Genomic DNA, 27,290 nt, shown 5'->3' on the forward strand with positions numbered 1-27,290 from the left:
GTTGCCTTTAGACAAACCTGAATTTATGAACTGTTTTTGTCCTTGGTTCTCTGTATTACTGCATCCTCAAAAACAATTGCTGAAAAATGGCCAACAGGCATATGAAAAAATGTTCAACATCACTTGTAATCAGGGAAATACAAATCAAAGCCACAATGAGATAACCATCTTACACCAGTGAGAATGGCACATATTAAAAAAACTAGCAACAACAAATGTTGGGAGGTTGTGGAGAAAAAGGAACTCTCCTGCACTGCTGGTGGGAGTGCAAATTGGCCCAACCACTATGGAGAGCTGTGTGGAGATTCCTCAACCTACTAAAGACAGAGCTTCCATATGATCCAGCAATTCCACTCCTACGTATTTACCCAAAGGACACAGAAACATCAATTCCAAAGAACACCTGCACCCCTATGTTTATAGCAGCACTATTTACAATAGCTGAGCTATGGAAACAACCCAAATGCCCCAAAATAGATGACTGGATCAAGAAGATGTGGTACATATACACAATGGAATATTACTCAGCAATCAAAAAAGATTAAACACATGCAGTTTGCAGCAACATGGATGGAGCTAGAAGGGATCATGCTCAGTGAAATAAGTCAGAAAGAAAAAGAAAAATACCGGATGGTCTCACTCATAGCAGGAATTTAGAAAACCTAAATGAGGGACCAGGAAAAAAGACTAATTAATACAAAGTAAAAATCAACAAGCAACTATAAACCAGAGACACACTACTGGGGGTGGAGGGAGAGGAAGGATTGGGTCAAAATAAGGGCGGGGAGTGATTGTCTGGGGAATATAACCAAAATGAAAATGCATACATTGTGCAAAAATGAAATATGATGTAAGAATTATATAAAACAAAATATTAAAAAAATTGCAGAAGATAGAATGGGCATGCAATATGTGGGTTATTGGCATATCTATAAGAAAATATCAGAACAAATAGAAAAGCATTCTTTAGAAAAGATAGTTTTCTTGAGCTGAAGAAAAACTTTGCTCTTCAGATAAAAAGTCCTGTTGTAGTCAAAGCAAAACTAACAATACCTGAATGACATTTTGAGTTTCAAAGATAACCTCCAGATTTTCAGAACTCACAAAAGTACAAAATTAGGCTTCAGAGTGTGTGTACAGAATAACAGGATATACTGGACAGTATACATAACATTTTTTATAATAAATTTTATTTTTATATTCCCAATACAATTGCAACCCCCTTATTTTGACCCCAATCCCTCCCCTTCCGCCCCCTACCCCCCATAGAGTGTCTTTGGTTCATAGTTTTTTGTTGATTTTGATTTTCACTTTCTTATAGTTATTCATTTTCCTGGTCCCTTATTTAAGTTTTCTAGATTCCTGCTATGAGTGAGACCATCCGGTATTTTTCTTTTCCTTTCTGGCTTATTTCGCTGAGCATGATCCCTTCCAGCGCCATCCATGTTGCTGCAAATTGCATGTGTTTATCTTTTTGGAATGCTGAGTAATATTCCATGGTATATATGTACCACATCTTTTTGATCCAGTCATCTATTTTTGGGCATTTGGGTTGTTTCCATAGCTCAGCTATTGTAAATAGTGCTGCTATAAACATAGGGGTGCAGGTGTTCTTTGGAATTGATGTTTCTGTGTCCTTTGGGTAAATACGTAGGAGTGGAATTGCTGGATCATATGGAAGCTCTATGTTTAGTAGGTCCAGAAATCTCCACACAGCTCTCCATAGTGGTTGGACCAGGGTGCACTCCCACAAACAGTGCAGAAGAGTTCCTTTTTCTCCACACCCTCGCCAACATTTGTTGTTGCTAGTTTTTTTAATATGTGCCATTCTCACTGGTGTGAGATGGTATCTCATGGTAGTTTTGATTTGCATTTCCCTGATTACAAGTGATGTTGAACATTTTTTCATATGCCTGTTGGCCATTTGCATTTCCTCTTCAGAGAAGTTTCTTTTTAGCTCTTCTGCCCATTTTTTGACTGGATTATTTTCTTTGTTGTTGCTGAGTCTCATCAGCTCTTTGCAGATTTTTGTGATCAGTCCTTTATCATTAGTGTTGTGTGCAAAAATGTTCTCCCAGTTGGTGGGGTTTCTCTTTGTTTTTGTTATTGTCTCTTTTGCTGTGCCGAAGCTCTTTAATTTGATGTAGTCCCAGCTGTTCATCTTTGCCTTCACTATCACTGCTTTGGGTGATGTAAAGATGTAAAGATATAAAGATGTCTTTGATGTGCAAATCACGTAGTGTTTCGCCTATATTTCCTTCTATGTATTTTATGGTTTCAGGTCTTATGTCTAGTTCTTTAATCCATTTTGAGTTGATTTTTGTGTATGGTGTGAGGTAGTGGTCAAGCTTCATTCTTTTGCATGTAGTGACCCAGTTTTCCCAGCACCATTTATTGAACAATCTGTCTTTGCTCCGATGCATAGTCTTTGCTCCTTTGTCAAAGATTAGTTGACCATAAATCTGTGGGTTAATTTCTGGATTTTCTATTTGATTCCATTGGTCTGTATGTCTGTTCTTGTTCCAATACCATGCAGTTTTGATGATTATGGCTTTGTAGTATAGTTTGAATTCTGGGAATGTGATGCCTCCATTCCCTTTTTTTTTCAGGAGAGCTTTGGCTTTTCTGGGTTTTTGGTGATTCCATATTAATTTCATCAGTAATTGTTCTATTTCTTTGAAGAATGACATTGAAATTTTGATTGGAATAGCATTGAATCTGTATATTGCTTTTGGTAGGATGGCCATTTGAATAATGTTTATTCTTCCAATCCCTGAGCAGGGGATGTCTTTCCATTTCTTTGTGTCTTCTTCTATTTCTTGTAACAGTGTTTTATAGTTTTCTTTGTATAGGTCCTTTACCTCTTTTGTTAGATTTATTCCCAAATATTTGACTTTTTTTGTTTCAATAATAAAAGGGATGGTTTTTTTGATTTCTTCTTCTTCAGATTTATTGTGTATAGGAAGGCTACTGACTTTTGCGTGTTGATTTTGTATCCTGCCACTTTACTGAACTGATTGATGAGTTGAATTAGTTTTTCTGTGGAGTTTTTGGGGTTCTCTATGTATATTATCATATCATCTGCAAATAGTGATAGTCTGACTTCTTCTTTTCCTATTTGGATTCCTTGTATGTCTTTCTCTTGTCTTACTGCTCTGGCTAGGACTTCCAGTATTATATTGAAAAGCAGTGGTGAGAGTGGACATCCTTGTCTTGTTCCAGATCTTAATGGAATTGCTTTCAGCTTTTCACCATTGAGAATTATACTGGCTGTTGGCTTGTCATATATGGCCTTTATGATGTTGAGGTATGTTCCTTGTATCCCAAGAATTTCAAGGGCTTTTATCATGAATGGGTGTTGCACTTTGTTGAAAGCTTTCTCAGCATCTATTGATATTATCATATGGTTTTTATATTTCTTTTTGTTGATGTATTGGATAACGTTGATTGATTTTTGGATGTTGAATGATCCTTGCGTCCCTGGCATGAATCCTACTTGGTCGTGGTGAATTATCTTATGGATACATTGTTGGATTCTGATAGCTAAAATTTTATTGAGGATTTTTGAATCAGTGTTCATTAGGGAGATTGGCCTGTAGTTTTCCTTTTTTTGTGTTGTCCTTGTTCGGTTTTGGTATTAGTGTAATGTTGGCTTCATAGAACGTGTTTGGTATTGTCCCTTCCTTCTCAATTTTTTGGAAGAGTTTGTGAAGGATAGGCACTAATTAGTCTCTGAATGTTTGGTAGAATTCATTTGTAATTCCATCAGGTCCTGGGCTTTTGTTTTTGGGGAGGTTTTTGATTACCATTTCAATTTTGCTGCTTGTAATTGGTCTGTTTAGGTGTTCTGTTTCTTCTTTATCTAGCTTTGAGTGATTGTAGAGTTGTAGGAATTTGTCCATCTCCTCTAGATTGTTGAACTTGTTTCCATATAACTGTTCATAGTAGTTACTGATTATTCTTTTGATTTCTGCTGTGTCCGTTGTGATTTCTCCTCTTTCATTTATGATCCTGTTATTTGTGCTTTCTCCCTTTTTTCCTTTGTGAGCCTGGCTAGGGGTTTGTCTATTTTATTGATTTTTTCGAAGAACCAGCTCTTGGTTTCGTTGATCTTTTGGATTTTTTTTTTCAATTTCATTTATTTCTGCTTTGGTTTTTATTATTTCTTTTCTTATACTGGTTTTGGTTTTTTTTTGTTGTTTTTTTTCTAGATCTTTGAGCTTCGAGATTAGGTTGTTTCTTTCAGTTCTTTCTTGTTTCTTGATGTGAGCCTCTATTGCTATATATTTTCCTCTTATTACTGCTTTTGCTGCATCCCATACATTTAGGATATCAGTGTACTCCTTGTCATTCAATTCAAAGAATTTTTTAATTTCTTCTTCGATCTCCTCATTAGTCCAGTGGTCCTCCAGTAGTGTGGTTTTTAATCTCCATGAGGTAGGAGAGTTCCTTGCCTTCTTTTTATGGTTTATTTCTAATTTGATGCCTTCATGGTCAGAAAAGATGGTTGATATGATTTCAATCTTGGTGTATCTGTTGATGTTTGTCTTGTGCCCCAGTATGTGATCGATCCTGGAGAATGATCCGTGTGTTCTTGAGAAAAATGTGTACTCCGTTTTTTTTTTTGGGTTTAGTGTTCTATAGATGTCTGTTAAGCCAAAACGCTCTAGGTCCTTTTTTTTTTTAAATGAAGGGAAACATTTTATTTATTTATTTATTTATTTTTAAGATTTATTTATTTATTTATACAAGCACTGGGTACAGTCAGAAGCACAGGAGAGTGAGAGAATTCACCAGATCCAGAGCGGAGAGCAGAGCAGGCAGAAGGACCAAAGTACACTGCTGAGGGGAGCAGTGGGTGTCAGGAGAGGTCTGCACACCATGCAGGAAACCTCCTCCTGTGGCTGGGGAGCAGCCGGGGATGGAACCGGCGCTGCAGAGGCTGCGGGCAGCTTCGCAACCCAGCGCTCAACCGCTGTGCCACCAGGGAGGCCCTCTAGGTCCTTATTTAGAGCTTTAGTTTCTTTACTTAATTTTTTCTTGTTGATCTATCCATTGTTGATAGTGGTGTGTTGAAGTCTCCCACTATGTATGTGTTTTCTCTGATGTCTGTTTTCAGAGATGACAACAATTGTCTGATATATTTTGGTGCTCCTTCGTTTGGTGAATAAATGTTAATGAGTGTTATTTCTTCTTGAAGTATTGTCCCCTTGATCATAATGTAGTGACCGCTGGGGTTTCTTTTTATCTTTTTGAGTTTGAAATCTGTTTTATCTGATATAAGTATAGCTGTTCCTGCTTTCTTTTTTGGTCCATTTGCTTGTAGGATTGTTTTCCATCCTTTAACTTTGAGTCTATTTTCATCTTTTGTAGCTAAATGTGTTTCCTGGAGACAGCAAAAGGTTGGGTTTTGTTTCTCAATCCAGCTTGCTACTCTGTGTCTTTTTATTGAAGAGTTTAGTCCATTTACATTTAGAGTTAATATTTATATGTTAGCATCTGTATTTGCCATTGTATTTGTCTTTCCTTTGATTTTATTTATTTATTCTTTTAATAACTTTTTTTTTTTTGGCCTTCTTTCGTTGTTATTCATCCCTCTGAGGTTCTGGCTTTAGGATTCCTTGTAGTATTTTTTAGAGTGGGGGTTTAGTTGTAATGAAATTCCAGAGTTTCTGTTTGTCTGGGAAGGTCCTTATTCTTTCTTCATAGAGGAAGGAGAGCTTTGCGGGATAGAGTGTTCTTGGTTGGCATCTATTTTCTTGGAGTCTGTTGACTATGTCCCTCCACTCTCTCCTTGCCCATAGTGTTTCTTCGGAGAAGTCTGATGTCATCCTGATTGGCTTTCCTTTGAATGTTATCTGTTTCTTCCCTCTTGTCAGCTTCATTATTTTTTCCTTGTCCTGGATTCTTGGGAGCTTTACTATTATGTGTCTTGCTGTATTTTTCCTTTCGTCGTGGAAGTTTGGTGTTCTTCTTGCTTCTTGTATATCAATTTTCAGCTCCTTCTTCACATTTGGGAAGTTCTCTTCAATTATCTCCTGGAATATTTTCTCTGTTCCTACATCTCTCTCCTCTCCTTCTGGTATTCCTATAACTCTTATATTTCCTTTCTTCATGGAGTCAGATAGTTCCCAAAGTCTTCTTTGGTCTTTTTCCTTCGTATTTCTCTTTCCTTTTCTGTTTTGGTTCTTTTTCTTTCTGTGTCTTCAAGAGTACTTATTCGTTCTTCCATTTCATCTATTCTGCTTTCATTGCTTTCCCCAGAGTTCTTTAGTTCCTCCATTAATTCTTTGATCTCCTGTATTTCTTTTGCTTCCCTCTTTAGGGACTCAATTTCATTTTTCTGATCGTTGATTATTTTTCCCATATCATTGTTTTGCTTTATGAGTTCTGTCACTTTTTTAATCATGGCAATTTTAAATTCTCTTTCTGGAAGGCTCAGAAGTTCTTCCAAGTTACTGTCATTGCAATCTGGGGGGTGGTTTTCTTTCTGTGGTGTGCTTTTTTCCTGAGGAGTTGGTAGGTTCTGTGTGGTTCTTCTACTCCCTACTGTCTGTTTTCTAATTTGTTGTATGCATTGGGACACTGTGTTGCTGGGACTGGCCGGCATCTTGGGTGAACTTCTCCGCTCCCCTCTGGCTCCTCCGGGAGCCATCTTTCGGTTTCAAGCAGTCTTTACTGAAGAAAGGTCCCTGTTCTAAAATGCCGATGTGGGGACCCACTCCCCTGTGCACCTGGTCTGCCCCGGCAGTGGGTTCCCGCTCCCCCTCTGGGCTTGGACTGCAGGCCAGAAGGGGCCTGGCATGGGCGAACTTCCCCGCTCACCTCTGGCTCCTGAGGGAGCCTTCTGCTGGTTTCCGGCAGTCTTTACTGAAGAAATGCCCCTGTTCTAAAATGGCGATGTGGGACGCACTCCCTGCACATCCGGTCTCAGGCACACTCTTCTGCGCGCCTGGTCTGCCCCTGCCATGGTTGCCCTCTCCCCCTGTGGGCTCAGACTGCTTTTTGGAAGGGGCCTGGCGTGGGCTAACTTCCCAGCTCACCACTGGCTCCTCCGGGAACCTTCTGCTGGTTTCAAGCAATCTTTACTGAAGAAAGGTCCCTGTTCTATGGTGTGTTAGTGACTTTTTTTCTGGTCGCTAGGTGGCGCCAGAGATCACTCCTAGTGTCCTTGGGGAGCTGTTTTTTTCACCCCGTGGGACAGGGAACAGAGTGGGAATGGTAGGGAAAACCTCAACGGCTTTGGGGTGCTGTGTCTGCCTTGTGCTCCACTGTCATGGGGAACCCATGCCCCGAATTTCATGTCCCGGGTCTCAGTTCCAAAGCCCTCAGGTCCAGGATGCGGGCTGTAGCCTAGTTCAGTGTCCGCAGAAATGGTGCCTTTTGCACCCTGCTCCCGTGTCTGAGCGCCTGGTTTCTGATTACTCGGTGAGAGACTTTCACCTCAGTGAGGGCCCCCGTGCGTCTCCCTGAAAGCCTAAGTCGCAGACGCGGGCACCTGGGCAGCTGCGATCCGCGTTTGCTTTTCAAGCGCACCGCTTTTCCACGCAAGCTTACCGGCTGGCCCGGGGTTGTGTGCAGGTCTCCGGAAGTCTCTGTTTTTCTCTAATGGCTCCTGGAGCCATTTGCTCACCTCTGTGGCAAATCCTGCAGGGTTCTCCACGGCTCCAGTTCACGGTGTGTGGTGCTGAAATAGTTCCTTTCCACTCCCAGTTCTGCTTGATGCATAGTTTGTTTTTGGTGTTTTTTTTTTTTTTTTTATAGAGGCATGTTTTCTTTCTTTATTTGTTTGTTTGTTTTTTGTTTATACATGCACTGGGTACAGTCAGAAGCGCGGGAGGGTGAAAGAATTCACCAGAGCCAGAGCGGGGAGCAGAACAGGCAGAAGGACCGAAGTACGCTGCTGAGGGGAGCAGCGGGCGGCAGGAGAGGTCTGCGCGCCATGCGGGACCCTCCTCCGGTGGCCGGGAAGCAGCCGGCATTGAACCGGCGCCACAGAGGCCGTGGGCAGCTTCGCAACCCAGCGCTCAACCGCTGCGCCACCGGGGAGGCCCTTTGGTGATTGTTTTAGTTTGTTTTTTCTTCCTTTCTGTTGGTCGGAGAGTGCCGACTTTGTGGGTGGGGGAGGGTAGCAGGGTTCTGAGCTTTCCTCCCTTCTGGTCCTCTTTTATGGCAACTTTCTTTTTCGGGTAGTTTGCTGGCGTCGTCCATTTATCTTCCGTGTCCCAGTTCTCACTGGGACCTGCCGCTTTTCCTCCCTATTAACTTTTTTTTTAATGGGAGATCTTACTCGCAGCGTTTCCTCGCCGCCATGTTGATCCATCCACCACCAATCAAATTATACATAACATTTTGAATGTGAAGGATGTGTGTGCTCAATACTACAATTGTGTGAAAGCTACAGAAGTAATTCTCATTTATACATGCTCTTGAAATATAGCAAACCAGGAGAAATAAAGGGAACAGCCCAGTTGGAGAATTTTTGCTTGTGCACTTATGAATGCATGACACAGAAATAAAAAGGATTTGTTTACATACTAAAGGAAGAGGCTAAATGGAGAGAATTTATAAGCTGGCACATAGCCAGATACAGTCTCTCCTACCCCAGAGAGCACCCATTGAGCAGACACTGAGGTCTAAGCTAAAGCCACATGAGCAAGCTGGTGACTTCTCCAAAGTCGCCCCTCCAAAGACACCAGCAGTTTAACTGTCCAAAAGACCCAGCTCTACCCCATTTGCTCAGCAGCCCTCACTTGAGGTGGAGTCTGGAAAGCAACACCTTCTACCATAGACTTGACATCGTGCAGTAGAATCTAGAAAGCTGCACTTTCTACCACTGAGCTGGTTGGGAGCGCCACCCACTGGCTTGGAGGTTGTTCCTCACTGCCATCTTATATCCTGGCAAACAGAAGAAGAGTGGTGCTGCACCTCCCCCTGCAGTGACCTTTAGGGCTAACCGTCCCTAGGTCCAGCTGGGCAACCAGCGCGCAGGGGGAGAACAGCAAAACCCCCTGAAGACATACCTGCTGCACCTCCCCCTGCAGTGACCTTTAGGAATGGCTTTTGCCATGGTCCCTAGGTCTGGCTGGGCAACCAGCGCACAGGGGGAGAACAGCAAAACACCCTGAAGCAGGGGAAGTACAGCGGAAGTTCCCTGAAAAGACAGAAGCTTATCAAAAGATAACAACCACCAGGAACCACTACAAAAATGCTAAAAAACCTTATCCCGTCTTTCTAGAACTACAAACTTTAATCACTTATTGTCTTTCTAAACTTCCTTCTTTCTTCTATAAAGGTCATTGCTTGTTAATTAAAAAATCATATGAAATCCTTAAAACAAGGCTGACTCAAATGAAACATTACTAAACCCTGTAATAATTAAAATATAGTTTAGGTAAAAAAGTAGTTAATAAAAAATGCGATTATATAGTTTAAAAACAAAACTAATGGTCTATCTACTTAGGAATGAGGCTGAGTCCAGATATAGATCACTGCCCTGTTGGTGATAGGCTGAGCCCATGAGCAAGCTGATTTCATTGATATCATTGTTCCTGTGCTTTTGGAAAACATATATATACTGGTCACAAACTCAAAGAAAATTACACTCAGATTTTCACTCTTGAAGTGTGTCTGTTTGTCATTTCTTTCACCGACGCCCTGACCACCCTGCACGCTTCTCTCAACCCTGAGGTGGCCTCATCGTCTACTGCTGTGCTGGTCCACGGCAGAGTGGTGTATCACACTTCCAGGCAAATCTATAGTAATCAAAACACTATGATAATGGAGCAAAAACACATGTAGATAATGGAGTAGAATTGAGAACTGAGAAATAAACCAACATTTATATGGGCCGTTAATCAATGACAAAGAAGCCAAGACTATCCATTGGAGAAAGGAAAGCCTCTTCAATAAATGCTGTTGGGTTGGGACTACATCAAATTAAAGAGCTTCGGCACAGCAAAAGAGACAATAACAAAAACAAAGAGAAACCCCACCAACTGGGAGAACATTTTTGCACACAACTCTAATGATAAAGGACTGATCACAAAAATCTGCAAGGAGCTGATGAGACTCAGCAACAACAAAGAAAATAATCCAGTCAAAAAATGGGCAGAAGAGCTAAAAAGAAACTTCTCTGAAGAAATGGCCAACAGGCATATGAAAAAATGTTCAACATCACTTGTAATCAGGGAAATGCAAATCAAAACTACCATGAGATACCATCTCACACCAGTGAGAATGGCACATATTAAAAAAAACTAGCAACAGCAAATGTTGGCGAGGTTGTGGAGAAAAAGGAACTCTTCTGCACTGTTGGTGGGAGTGCAAACTGGTCGAACCACTATGGAGAGCTGTGTGGAGATTTCTGGACCTACTAAACGTAGAGCTTCCATATGATCCAGCAATTCCACTCCTAGGTATTTACCCAAAGGACACAGAAACATCAATTCCAAAGAACACCTGCACCCCTATGTTTATAGCAGCACTATTTACAATAGCTAAGCTTTGGAAACAGCCTAAATGCCCAAAAATAGATGACTGGATCAAGAAGATGTGGTACATATATACCATGGAATATTACTCAGCATTCAAAAAAGATAAACACATGCAATTTGCAGCAATATGGATGGCGCTGGAAGGGATCATGCTCAGCGAAATAAGCCAGAAAGAAAAAGAAAAATACCGGATGGTCTCACTCATAGCAGGAATCTAGAAAACTTAAATAAGGGACCAGGAAAATGAATAACTATAAGAAAGTGAAAATCAAAATCAACAAAAAACTATGAACCAGAGACACTTTTTGGGGGGTGGTGGGCGGGAGGGGAGGGATTGGGGTCAGAATGGGGGGTTTGCAATTGTATGGGGGAATATAAAAATAAAATTTATTATTTAATAAATAAATAAATAAATAAATAAATGCTGTTGGGAAAACTGGAGAGGTAGATGCCGAAGAATGAAACTATCTCACACCAGACACAAAAATTAATGCAAAATGGATAAAAGTCTTGAATGTAAGACCCAAAATCATAAATTACTTGGGAAAAAATCATCATCAAAACACAGGCACCAGTGATGTCTGTGTGTTTGTCTCCAACGGCAAGAGAAACAAAAGATACTATAAACAACTGGGACTGTCAAACTAAAAAGTTTCTGCACACTAAAACAAAATGAATGGGAGAAAATATTGATATTTGCACACCATACATTTGACCAGGGGCTAATTGCAAAGAGCTACAATAAACTCATACCATTCAGCTATAAGAAAATAACCCAGGGGCCTCCCTGGTGGTGCAGGCAGTTAAGTGCGATGCTGTGAAGCTGCCCGCAGCCTCTGCAGTGCCAGTTCAATCCTCACCGGGCATGGAGCAACCCACATGGCGCGGCAGACCTCTCCTGTCTCACCCACTGCTCTCCTTAGCAGTGTATCTCAGTCAGTTTGCCTGTTCTGTTCCCCACTCTGTCTGTGGTGAATCCTCTCACCCTCCCACACATCTGGCCTGTACCCCAGTTCTTGTAGAAATAAATCTTTAAAAAAAAAAAAAGAAAGAAAACAACACAATCAAAACATGGGCAGAAGAGCCAAATACGCACTTCTTGAAAGAAGTTACGCAGATGGCCAACAGGCACATGAAAATGTTCATTATCATTTATCAGGGAAATGCAAATCAAAATAAAAAATACACACACAAAAAAGCCCAGTAACAAATGTTGAGGAGGAGGTGGTGAAAAAAAATGAAACTTCCTAAAACTATTAGGTTTAGTCTGATCCAGTCCCTATGAAAACAGTATGGCAATAACTCAAAATCTTAAAAATGGATCTACCATATGATCCAGAAATTCTACTCTTATATATCTACCAAAAGAATACAAAAATGCTGATTTGAAGGGATACATCCATTCCTTTGTTCATTGCAGTACAATTTACACTAGCCAAGTTACAGAAACAACCAAAGTGCCCAAACACAGATAGACTAGGAAGATGTGGTCTATACACATGGAATATTATTCAGCTATTAAAAAGATAAAATATTGCAATTTGTAACAACACAAATAGAAATGGAGGGGATTAATCTAAATGAAATAAATCAGAAGGGGAAAGATAAATATGGTTTCACTCATATGATGACTATAGAGAAGAAAAATGAAGTGTAAGATAAAACCAAATCAGTAACAAACTGTAGAATCTGACAGAATTGAGGCTACCTGAGGAAGAGGGGTAGGGCACATAACTGACTGTGATGGTGGATTCTTGCTGCCTTGGTGGTGGCTGTGGCGTGGCAACAATGCATCCTATGCCTCTGGATAACATACAAGGTTGTCAATCAATGTTACCCCATTAAAATAAACAAACTTCACACTAGCAAGGGGTAAAATGAGGGTATAAGAAAGATTACAGAAATAGACACTGACCCCTTCAGCCTTAAGGGGCTGGAGGTGCAAGGTGGTGATTCCCACTGCAGTGGTCTTAGTCATTCCAGTGTGACATTTTTTCGTACTCTCTGTGCCAGGTTGTGAAAAAGTTTGGGAAACTCCATGTTGTAGCATGGGATCTAGTCAAAAGAAAAAAAAATGTTGACCCCACATTAAGAACTGAGAGAAGCTCTATACTTTCTTTGATGCTCAGTAATATCTCTGCCACCTTCGATTTAAATCAGGTTTGGGGCCTCCCCGGTGGCACAGTGGTTGAGCGCTGGGTTGTGAAGCTGCCCGCGGCCTCTGTGGCGCCGGTTCGATCCCCGGCAGCTCCCCGGTCACCGGAGGAGGGTCCCACATGGCGCGCAGACCTCTCCTGCGGCCCGCTGCTCCCCTCAGCAGTGTACTTTGGTCCTTCTGCCTGCTCTGCTCCCCGCTCTGGCTCTGGTGAATTCTTTCACCCTCCCGCGCTTCTGACTGTACCCAGTGCATGTACAAACAAACAAACAAACAAATAAATAAAAATACATGCCTGTTTAAATAAATAAATAAATAAATAAATCAGGTTTGGCTGATGACATGTCTTTGACACGATCTGGCTTTCAGGTGAGCTGGCCCTGCCAGTTGCTGCCGCTGATAGGGGCAATCTGTTCATACCGATTCCGCAGCTGGTGAACTTCACAAACTCTGCAGCTCTTTTTCCTCCTGACTAGCACTCAGCATATCGCACCTCTTCAAGTCTGCCTAAGACTTTAAGCACATGACCTCGTGAAATCAAACTTATTTTTTAAACTGAAGCTTATGTGAGCTTGGTTTTCCAAATATAAAACCCCACAACGTCTATAGTCTCTAAAAGCCAGTGGGATCTTTTGCCATCTTGATTTCTGTCTTGGTAAATTAATACATTTTGGCATTTAATACATTTGGCAATTAATACCTTTGGGCTTAAGAAAGTCTGTTTTTTCACAATTGAACCAGTAAAGAATTACTCTGTAAAACTACCCAGACTCAGTGCCTTTAAGTCCTGGTTCTTTCAATTTTTTAAGGAATATTCTTCCATGTTTCTCTTCTGTGTCGGCTTATTCACGTTTTGGAGACATTCCTGAGACAGTAATAAAAGCTAATCCTCCTAATGCCTCTTGGGTACCCTTTGTTTCACGGCGCAAGTTTTCATCCAATTCTGAGAACCTGAATACCCAGTTTTCAGGTAAGCAAACAGAGACTCCCAAGTGCTTAGAGAGCCCAGTGACACCTCACTAAGAAGAAAAAATACACATTGGGGCAGAACCCCGGCCCATCAGTCTGTAGTTGGCAAGAATGCCTATATCGGGCCTCCCCTGGTGGCGCAGTGGTTGAGCGCTGGGCTGCAAAGCTGCCCGCAGCCTTCGCAGCAGCGGTTCAATCCCCGGCCACCAGCGAGGGTCCCACATGGCGTGACAGACCTCTCCTGCCACACCCGCTGCTCCCCTCAGCAGTGTATTTCGTCAGTCTGCCTGTTCTGTCCCCCACTCTGGCTCTGGTGAACTCTCTCACCCTCCTGTGCTTCTGACTGTACCCAGTGCTTGTATAAATAAACAAATAAATAAATAAGTCTTAAAAAAAAAAAAAAACCTTTAAAAAAAAAAAAGAATGCCTATATCCAGGACTTACAGGGTCCTGCCAAGTTGTGGGACCCATGGGTGAGAAACTGGGCAGGAGCCTTTCGAGAGCAGGAAGTGCGTGCAAATGTTGCCAGCAGGCCCTGAAGACCCGAAGATCAGTGGCTGCCCAGGAATCTTCCTTACCCCAAAGCCTGGAGTGGACGAGAGCCAGGAGGGCGGGAGAGCAATGGCATCCCAGCATCAATGCGAGCAGGGCCACCCCGGGCCCAGGGCGGGGGAGTGGGCGGGGCGTGAGTCACGTGGTGATCTCCCAGCAGGCTCTGCGCGCCCCACCCAGCTCGCCCCGCGCGCCCCACCCAGCTCGCCCGCGCGCCCGGGCTTTCCCGCCGTGCGACACCTCAGGCGGTTGACCAGGCCGTTGGCCTCTCTCGAGCTTTCTGGAAGCCTCGAGGCGGGCGGTGGGAGTTGGGCGGCGGAGCGAGGTGCGGACACTGGACGCGCCCGTGGCGGCATCCGACTTGGAGGGCCGAGCGCGTCGCCTGGGGCGCATGGCGGGGCCGGCCGGAGCAGGCCGCGCGGGGGTGGCGCCAGCCTCAGGCTGGCCTGGCGGCGGCGGCCCCGGGCGCCTGGAGACCGGCCTTGCCCCAAAGTGCTTTCCGTGCAGCCCCGGGAAGACCAGAAACGGGGTGCCGCTTCCCAGGCCGAGTTCGCCGGATGGGCGCGGCGGCGGCGCGGGGAAGATGCTCAAAGTCCTGGTGCTGAAGGTGAGCGAGCGAAGCGCAGCCCGCCGAGGGGATGTGGCCCTGCAGGGTGACCCCGGCCCGCACTCCCGATAGGCGGCGTGAAATTTGAGTTCAAGCGTGCCGCACACTCCCTTGGGAATATAGTTGGCGTGCAAAGTTACGCGTTTCTCCAAAATTAAGATTTAGGTGGGTGTCCTGTATCTGTTTACTGACTGCGGCACCTTCGGGTGAAGGACGTAGAGCAGCCCTCCCATGCACCCGGACTGGGTTGGCGCTCGGTGAAGGCGCCCTCGTGCCCCTGGTCCCGTGATTATGGGCGCCGTGACCTGTGATCTGGTCCCCTTCCCCTATGTGTGTCCTCTCGCCAGGGCCCCTTGGGGTTCCTGCCCTTAAACTGGGGGTGGGGAGAACCTCTATCTTCTACTCCTGGTCCTGTATGTTCTGATGTTCCAGCAGCTCCCTGGCGGACCCCTGCCCGACCCTGGTGGTCTCTCCTCAGGGCCTGGAATCAGAGATGGGGCGCACAGTAGGGTTTCGCTCCCAGGGGCCTGAAGAGAGCCCCAAGTCAGCTGATGTGTCATCTTTGAGTCAGGTGAGGACTTGCTGGCCATGTAGGCGGTAGGGAAGGCAGTGGGTGGCCACTATGTTACTTGGAGGAAGGAGTTTATAAACCTTCCAGAAATTTCCATTACTGGGCAAAGAAAATAGAAATCACTGTTTAGAAAATCATGCAGAAGTGGGCAGAGGAGAGAGCTGTAGCCAATGAAGGAATTTTTAAAGTCATCAACTTTCCTGCTCCTGTTTTATGTGAACAGAGATGCACACAGCTGCCTCTTGCAGGGGATTGGCTTGGGGACTTTTAGGGGTTTAAAATCCAACTGGCAAGCTCTTCAGCCAGGCAAGGAAGAGACAGGCTCATTCTAGATCCTGCCAGATGCAAGCCCTGCTGGGCAGAACAGGCCTGAGGAGTTGGATTCTCACCCCTTGAGGTTGGGAATCCCCCTCTTTTCACTGGGACTCGAAACTCACTGAAACCCCTTCTCTGCACTGGGGGGTCTGCCCCCACTTCTGACCCTTATTACCCTTCTCACACCAAGCAAATTTTCTATCTAATATAGGAGCATTTCCTCAAGTGTGGTACAGTTACCAGTTGTAGTTTTCCAGATTAATTAAGTTTTTACATGGAAGAAGTTTCCCCCCAAGTGTCCATCAGTAGATGAATGGATAAACAAAATGTGTTATATCTGTAAAATGGAATATTACTCAGTCTTAAAGAGGAAATTCTGACTCATGCTACAATATGGACAAAACTTGAGGGCATAATATGTGCAGTAAGTGAGATACAGAAGGATTAATATTGCGTGATTCCACTCATGTGAGATACCTTCAGAAGTCAGATTCATAGACAGAATGAAATGGTGTTTTCCAGAGACTGAGGGGATGGGGAATGATCTAATGAGTGTAGAGTTTTGAATTTTGTTAAGATGAATAACACTTTGGAGCTGGATGGTGGTGATGGTCTAAGAGCCCTCTCTTGCTCTTGGTTCTGGGAAGATACCAGGGACCTCTAGCTGCGTGGCATTAGCCTGGGCTATGCCACGGTTTGATGGCCCACCCTGGTGCGGCTGGGTTTGGGTTTTAGGAAGAAAACACACAGTTTTGAAGACGTGTGGGTCAGACTTTAACCTGGCTAGTGCCATTCAGATACAGCCGGGCTTGCCTGCCCAGCTCGGTGTAGGGCAGGGTAGACATGCTGGTGCAGTTTTGAATCCTGAGCTAGTTTGTTTTTTTATGCATACAAGAACTGGGGTGTAAGCCAGAGTTGCGGGGGATGAGAGGATTCACCAGAGACAGAGGGGGAGCAGAACAGGCAGATTGATTGAAATACACTGCTGAGGGGAGCAGTGGGTGAGGCAGAAGAGGTCTGCTGCGCCATGTGGAAAGCTCCCTGGCTGGACTGGGCCTCAAACTCATGCTGCAGTGGTTGGCAATAACTTGATAGTGATGTCTTTAACCCCTGCTCCACCAGGGAGGCCCCCGAAATAGTTTTGAAAACAGACCAGGTCTGAGCTCCCACTGGCACCTGTCTGGTTCAAAGCCTGCACCATATCAATCAAGTCTTGGAAATAACTGGTTTGGAAAATGGACCCATCAGGTTTGAAAGGTGGGTATCCATGGGGGTTGGGGGTTGGGGGGGGAGCTTATAAGCACAGGTTTCAGAGACTAGGAGACTTGCCTTCAGAGAGGCTTCAGTCGATTTGGAAAAAGCTTTAGGGAAACTCTTCCAGAGAGGTTTCAGGAAGTTTCATGGGGAAACCTGGCTTGAGTCTCACCTGAGAAGAACCTGACACAGCCCCTTGCAGACTTTTGAGACCCCCTCTTCAGTGCATTCATTAGGAGTGTCCCTGGCCTATGCCCGACATCTCTAAAGAGTTATCAACACTGGTGCCATGGTCCTATGACATAGCCACTGAGAGAGCTGTGTGGTCTGGCATCTGCCACTGCCCAGCTGCTCCTCATTGCTGCAGTGATGCTGCAGTGCCACCTGTGACTACCTCCATCTGCCACAGATTAGTTGGATCCTGGCTCACCGCTTACCAGGGTACCACCAGTCCCAGGCTCTGATTGGAGTACAACACCATCTTGCACAAGCAACTTTTAGTTTATATGACTGGGCGCTCTCTGGGGTAGTACAGATGGTCACTTGTGACCTTAAGGAACTCTTTGCTTATTTCAAGTGACCTCTGTAAATAAACCCTGTTGTCGCAGCCTGAAATTGTGCCATGTCAAGACGTAGAAATAAAAACATAAGTAGCATTACAGACTTGTTAGGATGAGACAAATGACTTAAAATATATTTTAAGAAAGCAGCCCAGAAACCATACAGTTGTGTCTGAAAAGAGCAAGACAGAGTGTAGTGAGACCCGAATGAGATTCGTGTAAGGGCTTGTTCTTTGGGGAGGCACAGGTGAGAAACATTAGTCATGCTGTCCTTGGTCAGAAAGGTGATTGCCACTGAAGCAAGCCCAGGGCCTTGGTTTCTATAGTCAAGCCATGTTTAGTTGACAGCACTATTTACGTTTCAGAACAGCTTAGACAATGGGCCCTTGAAGTGGACAGCTTGTACCAGTGTTGTCATAAAAATGGAATTGTGTTTATAGAATCATACAGTAGTGTATAGCCTTTGAGTCTGGCTTCTTTGACTTAGTATGATGAATTCGACACCCATACTGGTCCAAGTGTTCGTTGCTCATTGTATTCTATTGGAAGGACATGCCACAATTTGTTTATATAGTTATTAATTGAAGGCCATTTGAGTTGTTTGCAGTTGGGGGGATTGTAAAATAGACTGCTGTAAACTTATGTGAAAACAAATTTTCATTGCATGGGTCATAACTAGGTTGGGATTACCTGTATGCTTAACTTCATCAGAAACTGTTTTGCGTTCCTATCAGCAGTGCATAAGAGTTGCTGTGCATCCTCATAGCACTAGCCATTCTGTAGGTGTTTCATGGTATTATGGTTTTAATATGCATTCCCTAATGACAATTTATGTGTTAATTATCTTTTCACTGCTTGTTTACCATCTCTCTAGCTTTTTTGTCAAGTATCTATTTCAGTTTGCCCATTTTTCTAATTAGGTGGTTGGTTTGCTTGAGTTTTAATTTGAGTCCTTTATATATTCTGGATAAAGCTTTTTATTAATAATGTGATTTGCAAATATTTTCCCAATTTCATTTGACTGTTTTTCTTTATTTATTTATTTATTTATTTATTTATTTATTTATTTATTTATTTATATAAGCACTGGGTACAGTCAGAAGCGCAGGAGGGTGAGAGAATTCACCAGAGCCAGAGCGGGGAACAGAACAGGCAGACTGATGAAATACACTGCTGAAGGGAGCAGCAGGCGGCAGGAGAGGTCTGTTGTGCCATGTGGGACCCTCTCCGGGGGCTGGGGATTGAACCGGTGCTGCAGAAGCTGCAGGCAGCTTCGCAACCCAGCTCTCAACCGCTGCACCACCTGGGAGGCCCACATTTGACTGTTTTTCAAAGAACAGTTTTAAATTTGGATGAAAGTCATCAGTTTTTGTTGTACACGCTATACTTTTTTTTTTTTTAAAGATTTATTTATTTATACAAGCACTGGGTACAGTCAGAAGCTCGGGAGGATAAGAGAATCCACCAGAGCCAGAGCAGGGAGCAGAACAGGCAGATTGACAAAATACACTGCTGAGGGGAGCAGTGGGCACGGCAGGAGAGGTCTCCGTGCCATGTGGGACCCTCGCCATTGGCCATGGATCAAACCAGCACTGCAGAGGCTGCGGGCAGCTTCACGCCACCAGGGAGGCCCTACACAGTATACTTTTTTTTAAAGATTTATTTTATTTATGCATACACTAACTGGGGTGTAGGCCAGAGATGTGGGGGGGTGAGAGGATTCACCAGAGATAGAGTGGGGAGCAGAACAGGCAGATCTACTAAAAAACACTGCTGAGGGGAGCAGCAGGTGAGACAGGAGAAGTCTGCTGCGCTATGTGGGTCAGCTCCCTAGCTGGGAATTGAACTAACGCCACAGTGGTTGGCAATAGCTTGATAGCACTGAGACTTTTAACTCCTGTGTCACCAGGGAGGCCCTACAATATATACTTTTTTTTTTTTATAGAGGCATGTTTTTTTATTTATTTGTTTGTTTGTTTGTTTGTTTTGTTTATACATGCACTGGGTACAGTCAGAAGCGCGGGAGGGTGAGAGAATTCACCAGAGCCAGAGCGGGGAGCAGAGCAGGCAGAAGGACCAAAGTACACTGCTGAGGGGAGCAGCGGGCAGCAGGAGAGGTCTGCGCGCCATGTGGGACCCTCCTCCGGTGGCCGGGGAGCAGCCGGGGATCGAACCGGCACCGCAGAGGCCGCAGGCAGCTTCGCAACCCAGCGCTCAACCGCTGCGCCACCGGGGAGGCCCTACAATATATACTTTTGATGTTGTGTGTAAAAAATCTTTGTTTGCCCTGCAGTGACGAAGTTTTTCCCTATGTATTCTCTTAGGAATTTTATAGTTTTATATTTTGCATTCGGGTATATGATCTGAGTTTTTTCCCGCATAAAATATTTTAATTTATTAATCCTCATGAAACACATATACAGTGGCCACAGAAAAAGTCACTGCAGAATCTTTACTCTTTTTTCCCCCAGTACCACTCAGGCCTTTGCAGTCCTCCTGGCTTTATCCTTGTTCTAGTGTTCCTTTTGCTGTCGGGTTGTTTTTTGGTTTTTTTTTTTTTGTTTTTTGAGTTATTTATTTTTTTCACACAGACTCTATCCTGAAAATCTGTGTTTGGGTTCATCTTTCTTTGTGTCATCCAGGGTTTCATAAATCATGCCCAAATCAGTAGTCTTGAAACAGGGGCAATCAGGGAGGGAGGCCAGGTGGTAGGATGGAATGGCCTATGCACCTGCCCAGGCTCTGAGACAAGAGCGCCACCAAAAGGCTGAAAACCAAAAGCAAGGACGATAGCAAGACAATACCCACACAGTAGGGGCCTGTGGGCTATAGCCAAACAAAGGACAGTGCCTAATAAGAGGACAGGTCTCTGTGGGTTCTTACCCACACGCCCAATTGCAGGCTCCAGGAACACAAACTATGGGGTTTATCTTACAAACCGGAAACAAAACAAAAAGCTTACTGTAGTCACTGGTGGCTGGTTGTCTCACCCAGATAGTGTCAGTGATGGTTGCTGCCGGTCACCAGGAGTGCCCGACAGCGCTGGCCAGTAATGATGGTCATGACTGATCCCCCAGAGGCTATGTCATAGACACCAAGTGTTGACAGCTCTATGTGAGTTGTTGGGCTACACCAACAACAAACAGCTCTTTGAAACACCAGGCCTAGGGCCTTTGATGCTCTTTTCAGGTGATGGCAAGACCAGAGGCCTCTCTGCAGAGGTCTTCAGCTTCTCTTCCCTCCTTGGAGGTCAGCTGCCGGATGCTGCTTCTTTCTTTGGAAGCCAGGAATAGAGTCTTCCCCTTCTTTCTTCAGGGGCTGGAACCGCCTGTCTTTCAGCTACCACCCACCCAGACTTATATCCTCTTTCAGGATGCCCCACCCACAAGTCTGATTGGACCATTTTTCAATCCTGTGGCTGATTGGACCATTTAGCACCAGTCATCTCATAGCTTGCACCTGATTGGTCCATTACATGATCCAGGAAGTACGCAGTTAGATAAAAGAACTCTGAGAAGCAACTACAACAACAGACAAAAATGGCAGTTGCTGGGCTCTGAGGAGCAACTGCCACAACTGACTTCTGGTGGAGCAGCAAGGTGAGAGAACGCTGCTGCTGGCTCCCACCACTGAAGCGGCTGGGTCCTGGTAACAGTCTTGCCACCTCGAAAATGGGTTCTGAATCCAGATATAGAGATGACATCTGGGTCATCTTGTGCATAGTAGTTTTTCCTGAACTTCTGTCTTGGTACTGTTGCCTTCCCAGTTTTCTTTCCACTGAAGTAGTGGATCATGAACTCATTGGTCCAGGTGGTTACTGTTTGTTTTTTTTTTTTTTTTTGCATAAGGATATCTAATTTTTCCAGCATCATTTGTTGGGGTGGGGAGGGGGGAGGTGCTATTCTTTTCCTGTTGAATTGCCTCCACACCTTTATTGGGAAATCAGTAGACCATATATGTGTAGGTTTGTGTCTGCCCTATTGATTTATGTAACTCTGCTTTCTGTAGTGCCACAGTTTCCTGATTACTGCAGTTTTATAGTAAATCTTGAAATCAGGTGGAGTCATTCCTCTATCTGTGTTATTATTTTTCAGAATTATTTTGGATATTCTAATTCCTTTCAGTTTCTAGTATAAAATTCATAATTTGTTGATTTCTGTGAAATGACTTCCTGGAATTGAGTTGTATTTATAGATCACTTTTGGGGAAATCCACATCTTAACCATGCATGGACACAGTATATCTGCACTAAAGGTCATCTTTTTTTCTTTTTTATCAGCGTTATGTACTTTCAGCATACAGATCTTGCATATATTTTATTAAACTTATTCCTAAGTAATCCCCCTTTTTCATGCTATTGCCAATAGAATTTTGTTACCCGTTGAAATTTCCAATTTTCATTGCTGGAATATAGAATTACAATTAAGTTTATTGTATGATCTCCAACCTTGCTAAAGTCATTAATTCTAGCATATTTTTCTGGAATCTTTAGGATTCTCTGTGTGGATAATCATGCTATTTGTGAAAAGAGGCAATTGTTTTTCTTCTTGACAATCTTTTTGTTTTCTGACTGTGCTGACGAGGACCTTTCCAGTACAGTGTTTCATAGGAGTCATAGGAGTAGGGAGCACACCACTAGTAAATTTTTCATTTTGTGTATTTTACTTTTCAGTTCTGGAATTTATCTTTTTTCATAGTTTTTGGTTTTTTTTTTAATAATATCCATTCCTAGTATGAGATTCTCCTTTAAAAATAAAAAACAAAAACTTACTTTAGCTATCTGCTCTTTGCTTGTTCTTTCCAACATCTAGTTAATTTTGAATTCATTTCCTGTTGACTATTTTAATCTTTGACCATATATCACACATCTGCTCAGCCACAAGCCTAGTAATGGCCTATGTAGTGCTGGGTGGTGTGGTCATGGTGAATGTGTTAACTTGCAGTGTGGTAGCTGGATGCCCAGCCTGCAGTTGGTAGGCATGGCTACACTGTCTGCATGCACCTGTTTGCTTCTGTCCTCAGTGATAGAGTATGTCCTCTCTGTCATGCAGGCACGGTCTCTGATTCCCAGGGAAGGCACTGCGAAGATGCGGAGGTTCTTACTCAGCCTCTTTCACCTGACAGGTCTTGTATTCCAAACTCGGGCTTCCTGTGATGAGTGTCAAAAGTAAATAAAGCTGGACATTAGTTACAACAGTGAAAAAAGATTTTGTCCAGGAACTGCTGACAGCAGAGGCAGGAGCTGAGCTCCATTCCAATTTGTGTATAGGGGACTGGGCGTTTTGTTACAAGAGAATAAGGGAGAGGAGGTGAGAGACACTGGTGAACAATTACAAAGATTGTTGGGCAGTGTAAACGTGGACCGGACAGCTGTGTCTAAGTGGCCATTGTTGCATTAGGCTTCTCTCTTCCACAGAGACCAGGAGATGGAGCCCTGGCCTTCCTGATTATTTCATTTTGAAGAAGTGCCTTTCCATTTGAAAAAGACATCATCCTGAGTAGTAGGAAATACAGCTACATCTCATAATGGACAGGAACAGCTCACATTTGTATGCCCTTTGTAGTAAATTCCCTTAAATTGGTCAAGGACCAATGTCAGGTGTTGAATAAACCATAAACCCTCCTGGCAGCCTTGCGCTTTGTCAGGTGAGGCATTTTAGAAGGACTGGGTTCATGGTAGGGAATTGGCTTCCTGCTGCTGGGAGCTGTGCTAGAGTTTGGAGGCCTTCTAGTGCAGAGGTTTGGGGTGTCCTTTCCTGCCAAGAGTCCTGCAGTTCTCACAGGCAGCAGCTAAAGGGGGGGTTTTGTTTTGTTTTTTCTTTTAATCTTCCAATTGTTGCTTTTCTCTGAACTCCTTGGTGTCTCACCTCTGCAATTCACAGTCTGCCATGGTTTTGAGATGTTTTCGTATGCAGACTTGAGGGTCTCTCCTCTGCGGCTCCTTCAGAATTTTTCCTTTTAATTTTCAGCTGCTCTGGCAGTTGCAGTTCCAAACTCAAGCGGCAACCATCATGGCTTTCTGCTTGTGTTATGCTCACTCCATGCCACCTGGACTGTGTGGGAGTATCCCAGTGATGTTTCCTGCAAGAACTGACTTACCTCTAGTTTTTGCTAGCTTTTGGTATCTCTTCAGTACCTTAAAATCATCATTTTGCATATTTTCCAGAATCTCTTTTTGCTACCTGCAGGTGGGCTAGTTCTTATAAACTACTCTTGTCATGACTGGAACAAGAATGACCAGATTTTCTTTTTCCAGCTATTTGTTATAAAAATGTTTGAACATTCAGAAAAATGGTCTACTAATGCAAATGTCTGTATTTCTGCCCGCTGGTGTCTAGAATCCAAAATCTTGCCCATCAGGTGGCAGAATTAGGAAGTAAATACCTTTGAAAAATCATGAGTTCCCTTTGATATTTTATTTAAGATTTATTTACTCATGCATATTAGAACTGGGGTATAGGCCAGATGTACAGGAGGGTGAGAGGATTCACTAGAGACAGTGGGGAACAGAACAGGCAGACCGACTGAAATACACTGCTGAGGGGACCAGCGGGTGAGACAGGAGAAGTTTGCTGTGCCATGTGGGTAGCTCCCTGACTGGCTGGGATTGAACCCGGGCTGCAGAGACTGCAGACAGCTTCACAGCATTGCGCTCAACCACCTGTGCCACCAGGGGAGGCCCCCCATTGATATTTTTGACTCACCTCTTCACTTTGTATGTTTTCTGTAGCAATAAAAACATAAAAAATCTTGATTTCTATTAACATTAATAGATCATAAAATACATTCAGAGTAGTTCAGCTTTCATTCCTGTTACTTTTACCCCATTTCTGGTTTCCCCTGTAGATAATAATTTGCATTTGTTTTTGCTTATCTGCCATCAATATGAGCAGAATGTACACATTCATACCTGTTTTCTTAGAAGACACAGAATACTGAAAACATTGTGAACTTGGCTTTGTATCTCATTAGGAATATTTTCAAAATACAGGAGTTTACGGGCGTTGATTTCTGTTTGCTGTTTGTGTTGTACCACATAATTACAAATTACACATTATTGGTTACATATTTTAGAATTTTATCTTTGTTTTTTTTCCCTCCAGGTTTTGTGAGATATAATTCACAATATTGTGTAAGTTCACAGAATACAATATATATTGAAAGTCTACTTTCGTTTATCTTTGGTCTGATCATTTGTGACAGAGGTGCTTGTCCAGATTTTGTTAGATCACTTAAATTAGGAACAGTTATTATGAGTCTAAGATTTATTTTATAGTTTTATTTTTAAATCATTTGTTATTTTGTCTTTTAAAATTTTTACAGATTGAAGATCCAGGTTGCTTCTGGGTTATCATAAAAGGATGCAGTACCTTTTTAGATCATGAAGTTGACTATCAAAAGCTGAATAGTGCTATGAATGACTTCTATAATAGCATGTGTCAAGATATAGAAATAAAACCATTAATGTTGGAAGAAGGGCAGGTATGTATCTAAATGTGCTTTTAAGTAAGTGTCTTAAAATGCTACTCAAAATGTAGAATATTTTGGCAACTAAGATGATAACAAAACGTTTAGAGTATTTTAATTGCTTATAACTGTTGCTTTGGGTTAGGTTCTTTTTAGCTGTACAAGACTCAAGTAGTAGTTGGATAGGCTTCATACGGAGCAATGGGGGTGGGGTGTCACCTAAATTCAAACATTGGGGTCATCCTTCTGGAGCTAGGAACCAAAGAGTTATTTTAGATCTATCAAAGGTGTAAGGACCTCAGTGAAGAGGGCAGGGGGATTTCATTCTAGCATATGCTTCCCTTTTGGTTGCTCATGACTTTGGCCAAGTCATGCTGCTTTATTTTCCTTCACGTTATGGCCCCTCCTTTTCTTGCAGCCTTAGCTCCCCTGCCCATTGTCTGTACAGTCATTTTTCAGAAGAGTTTGAATTTTTGTACCAGTGTTGTTAGTGGACAAAGGGTCTAAAAACTGTCACTAGGTCAGAACCACTCCCCAGGTCTGAGTCTGGCCTCCTGCTCCCCCAAATGCAAACAAAAGGGTCTTTGGTGCAACAAAAACAACAAAAATTTATTCTAACCTAGAGGGTAGGAGGAGAGGGAGAATGAACAGGATAGAGGGAGAGGGAAGAGGTCCAGTTACTGACTATTGGTGTGAGGTGGAGATGCAGCTGCAGGAGCTGGCAGGGTGCAGCACAGCTGTGCTGCATAAGTCAGGGGCTCCCCTGCCCTAGGATTGGGGGTTCTGCCTTCACAGCAGCTCTGATAGAAGAGCTCTGATGGAAGAGAGCTCACCTGGGTCATCAGGGGCAGCGTTCAGATCACAGCACCCCACAGGCCTGAATTTTGTCCTGGTGCCAGGGGGTGGAGCTGGTCTACTCAGCGGAATGATAGAATAGGTTTATAAACTTTTTTTAATAAAAGATTTATTTATTTATACAAGCACTGGGTACAGTCAGAAGTGCGGGAGGGTGAGAGAATTCACCAGAACCAGAGCGGGCAGCAGAACAGGCAGACTGACAAAGTACAGTCTGTGGGGAGCTGAGGGGAGCAGCACGCGCGGCAGGAGAGGTCTGCCCACCATGTGGGACCCTCGCCGATGATTGAACCCGGCGCTGCAGAGGCTGTGGGCAGCTTCGCAGCCCAGAGCTCAACTGCTGCACCACCAGGGAGGCCCAGGTTTATAAACTCTTTATGAGGAAAATTAGAAATAATTTAAATCCCTGCCCCCCATAATCATTAATAACCTAGACTATTCTTTTTTCAATATCATTGGCTTAAGGAGAGAAAAAAACAGGTCAGTTGTCCTTTTAAAATAGTTCATACTTTGCATGGCCTGATTGCTTCCTTGTGATGGCAGTGACCTTTCTTCTCTGTTCCTTGTATTTTCTGTAGATTGATAGTTAAATAGAAAACTTTGATTAGCTTTAAGGTTACTTTTCCTCAAAATGGTTCTTGCTGGAATTTCTTGTATTGAACTGGGAGATAGTATCACTTCTGTGGTGCTGAGATTGTCTGGTGGGTTCCTGTGGGGCGCTTGACCCGCCCTGTGGTGTTCTCTGTCAGCTTTTCACGTTTTGGTTTCACGATCCAGGGGCCTCCTCTGCCAAAATCTCTTTCATTTAAGCTTGAAAATCATCTTTTTTTTGGTATTCATTGTGTATTCGTGAGCTGGAATTCTGTAGAGAGCTTTCCCTCAGCTGTTGGGACTGTTCCGTTACCCTGAAAAAATACAGTTCTTATTGGAAAAGTAGAAAAATTATTTGATTCTTTCCCTTATCAGTTTTTGGCTCAGTGATTTTGTGCCTTGCTACCTAGTGAACAGAGGCTTATTTTTTCTTTCCTTTTTTTAGGTACTGTATTGAATTAATGGCTTTTAATGTATTCATAATTGTAATCATTGTTTTTCTTGAAGCTTTCATTGTCCCATATTTGGCTGGTAGATGCTCTAGTATAACCAGACTTCAAAGCTGTTCACACCATTCATCTAGCTTGACTTAAGCATTTAAGAGAAATACTCTCTACCCTTTGGCAGTATTTCTCTTGAATGGCTGCCCTGTGTTTTCCATCTTCAGTTCTCCAGTGGCCTCTTCTTCCCTCTTGGACACAACTGTTCCGTCTGGGCGCTTTTGTGCTCGGCATATGGCCCGCCTGTGTGAGTTGCATTCAACTTGTCAGTGCCCTCTGAGGCCATCAAGATGCCAAGTGCTGGGCTTCCCTGGTGGTGCAAGGGGTTAAGACACAACCTGTGAAGCTCACCGCAGCCACTGCAGCACAAGTTTGATCCCCGGCCAGGGAGGTGACCC

General features: G+C 43.5%; 1 protein-coding gene across 1 annotated transcript in view; it reads left to right on the forward strand.

Moving 5' to 3' along the window:
* Positions 1-14,563: 14,563 nt before the first annotated feature.
* TDRD12 (tudor domain containing 12) overlaps positions 14,564-27,290 on the forward strand; it is a gene marked incomplete at both ends in the record, with an annotated part of 96,251 nt that continues 83,524 nt past the window's right edge. Inside the window, 2 exons of the mRNA XM_084256852.1 lie at positions 14,564-14,779; positions 24,803-24,961. Of these exons, the coding sequence (XP_084112978.1) occupies positions 14,564-14,779; positions 24,803-24,961 (375 nt within the window). The remainder of the gene's footprint in view (positions 14,780-24,802; positions 24,962-27,290) is intronic.

This window comes from Talpa europaea (assembly GCF_964194135.1).
Source record: "Talpa europaea genome assembly, chromosome: 16".
NCBI classification, from domain to species: domain Eukaryota; kingdom Metazoa; phylum Chordata; class Mammalia; order Eulipotyphla; family Talpidae; genus Talpa; species Talpa europaea.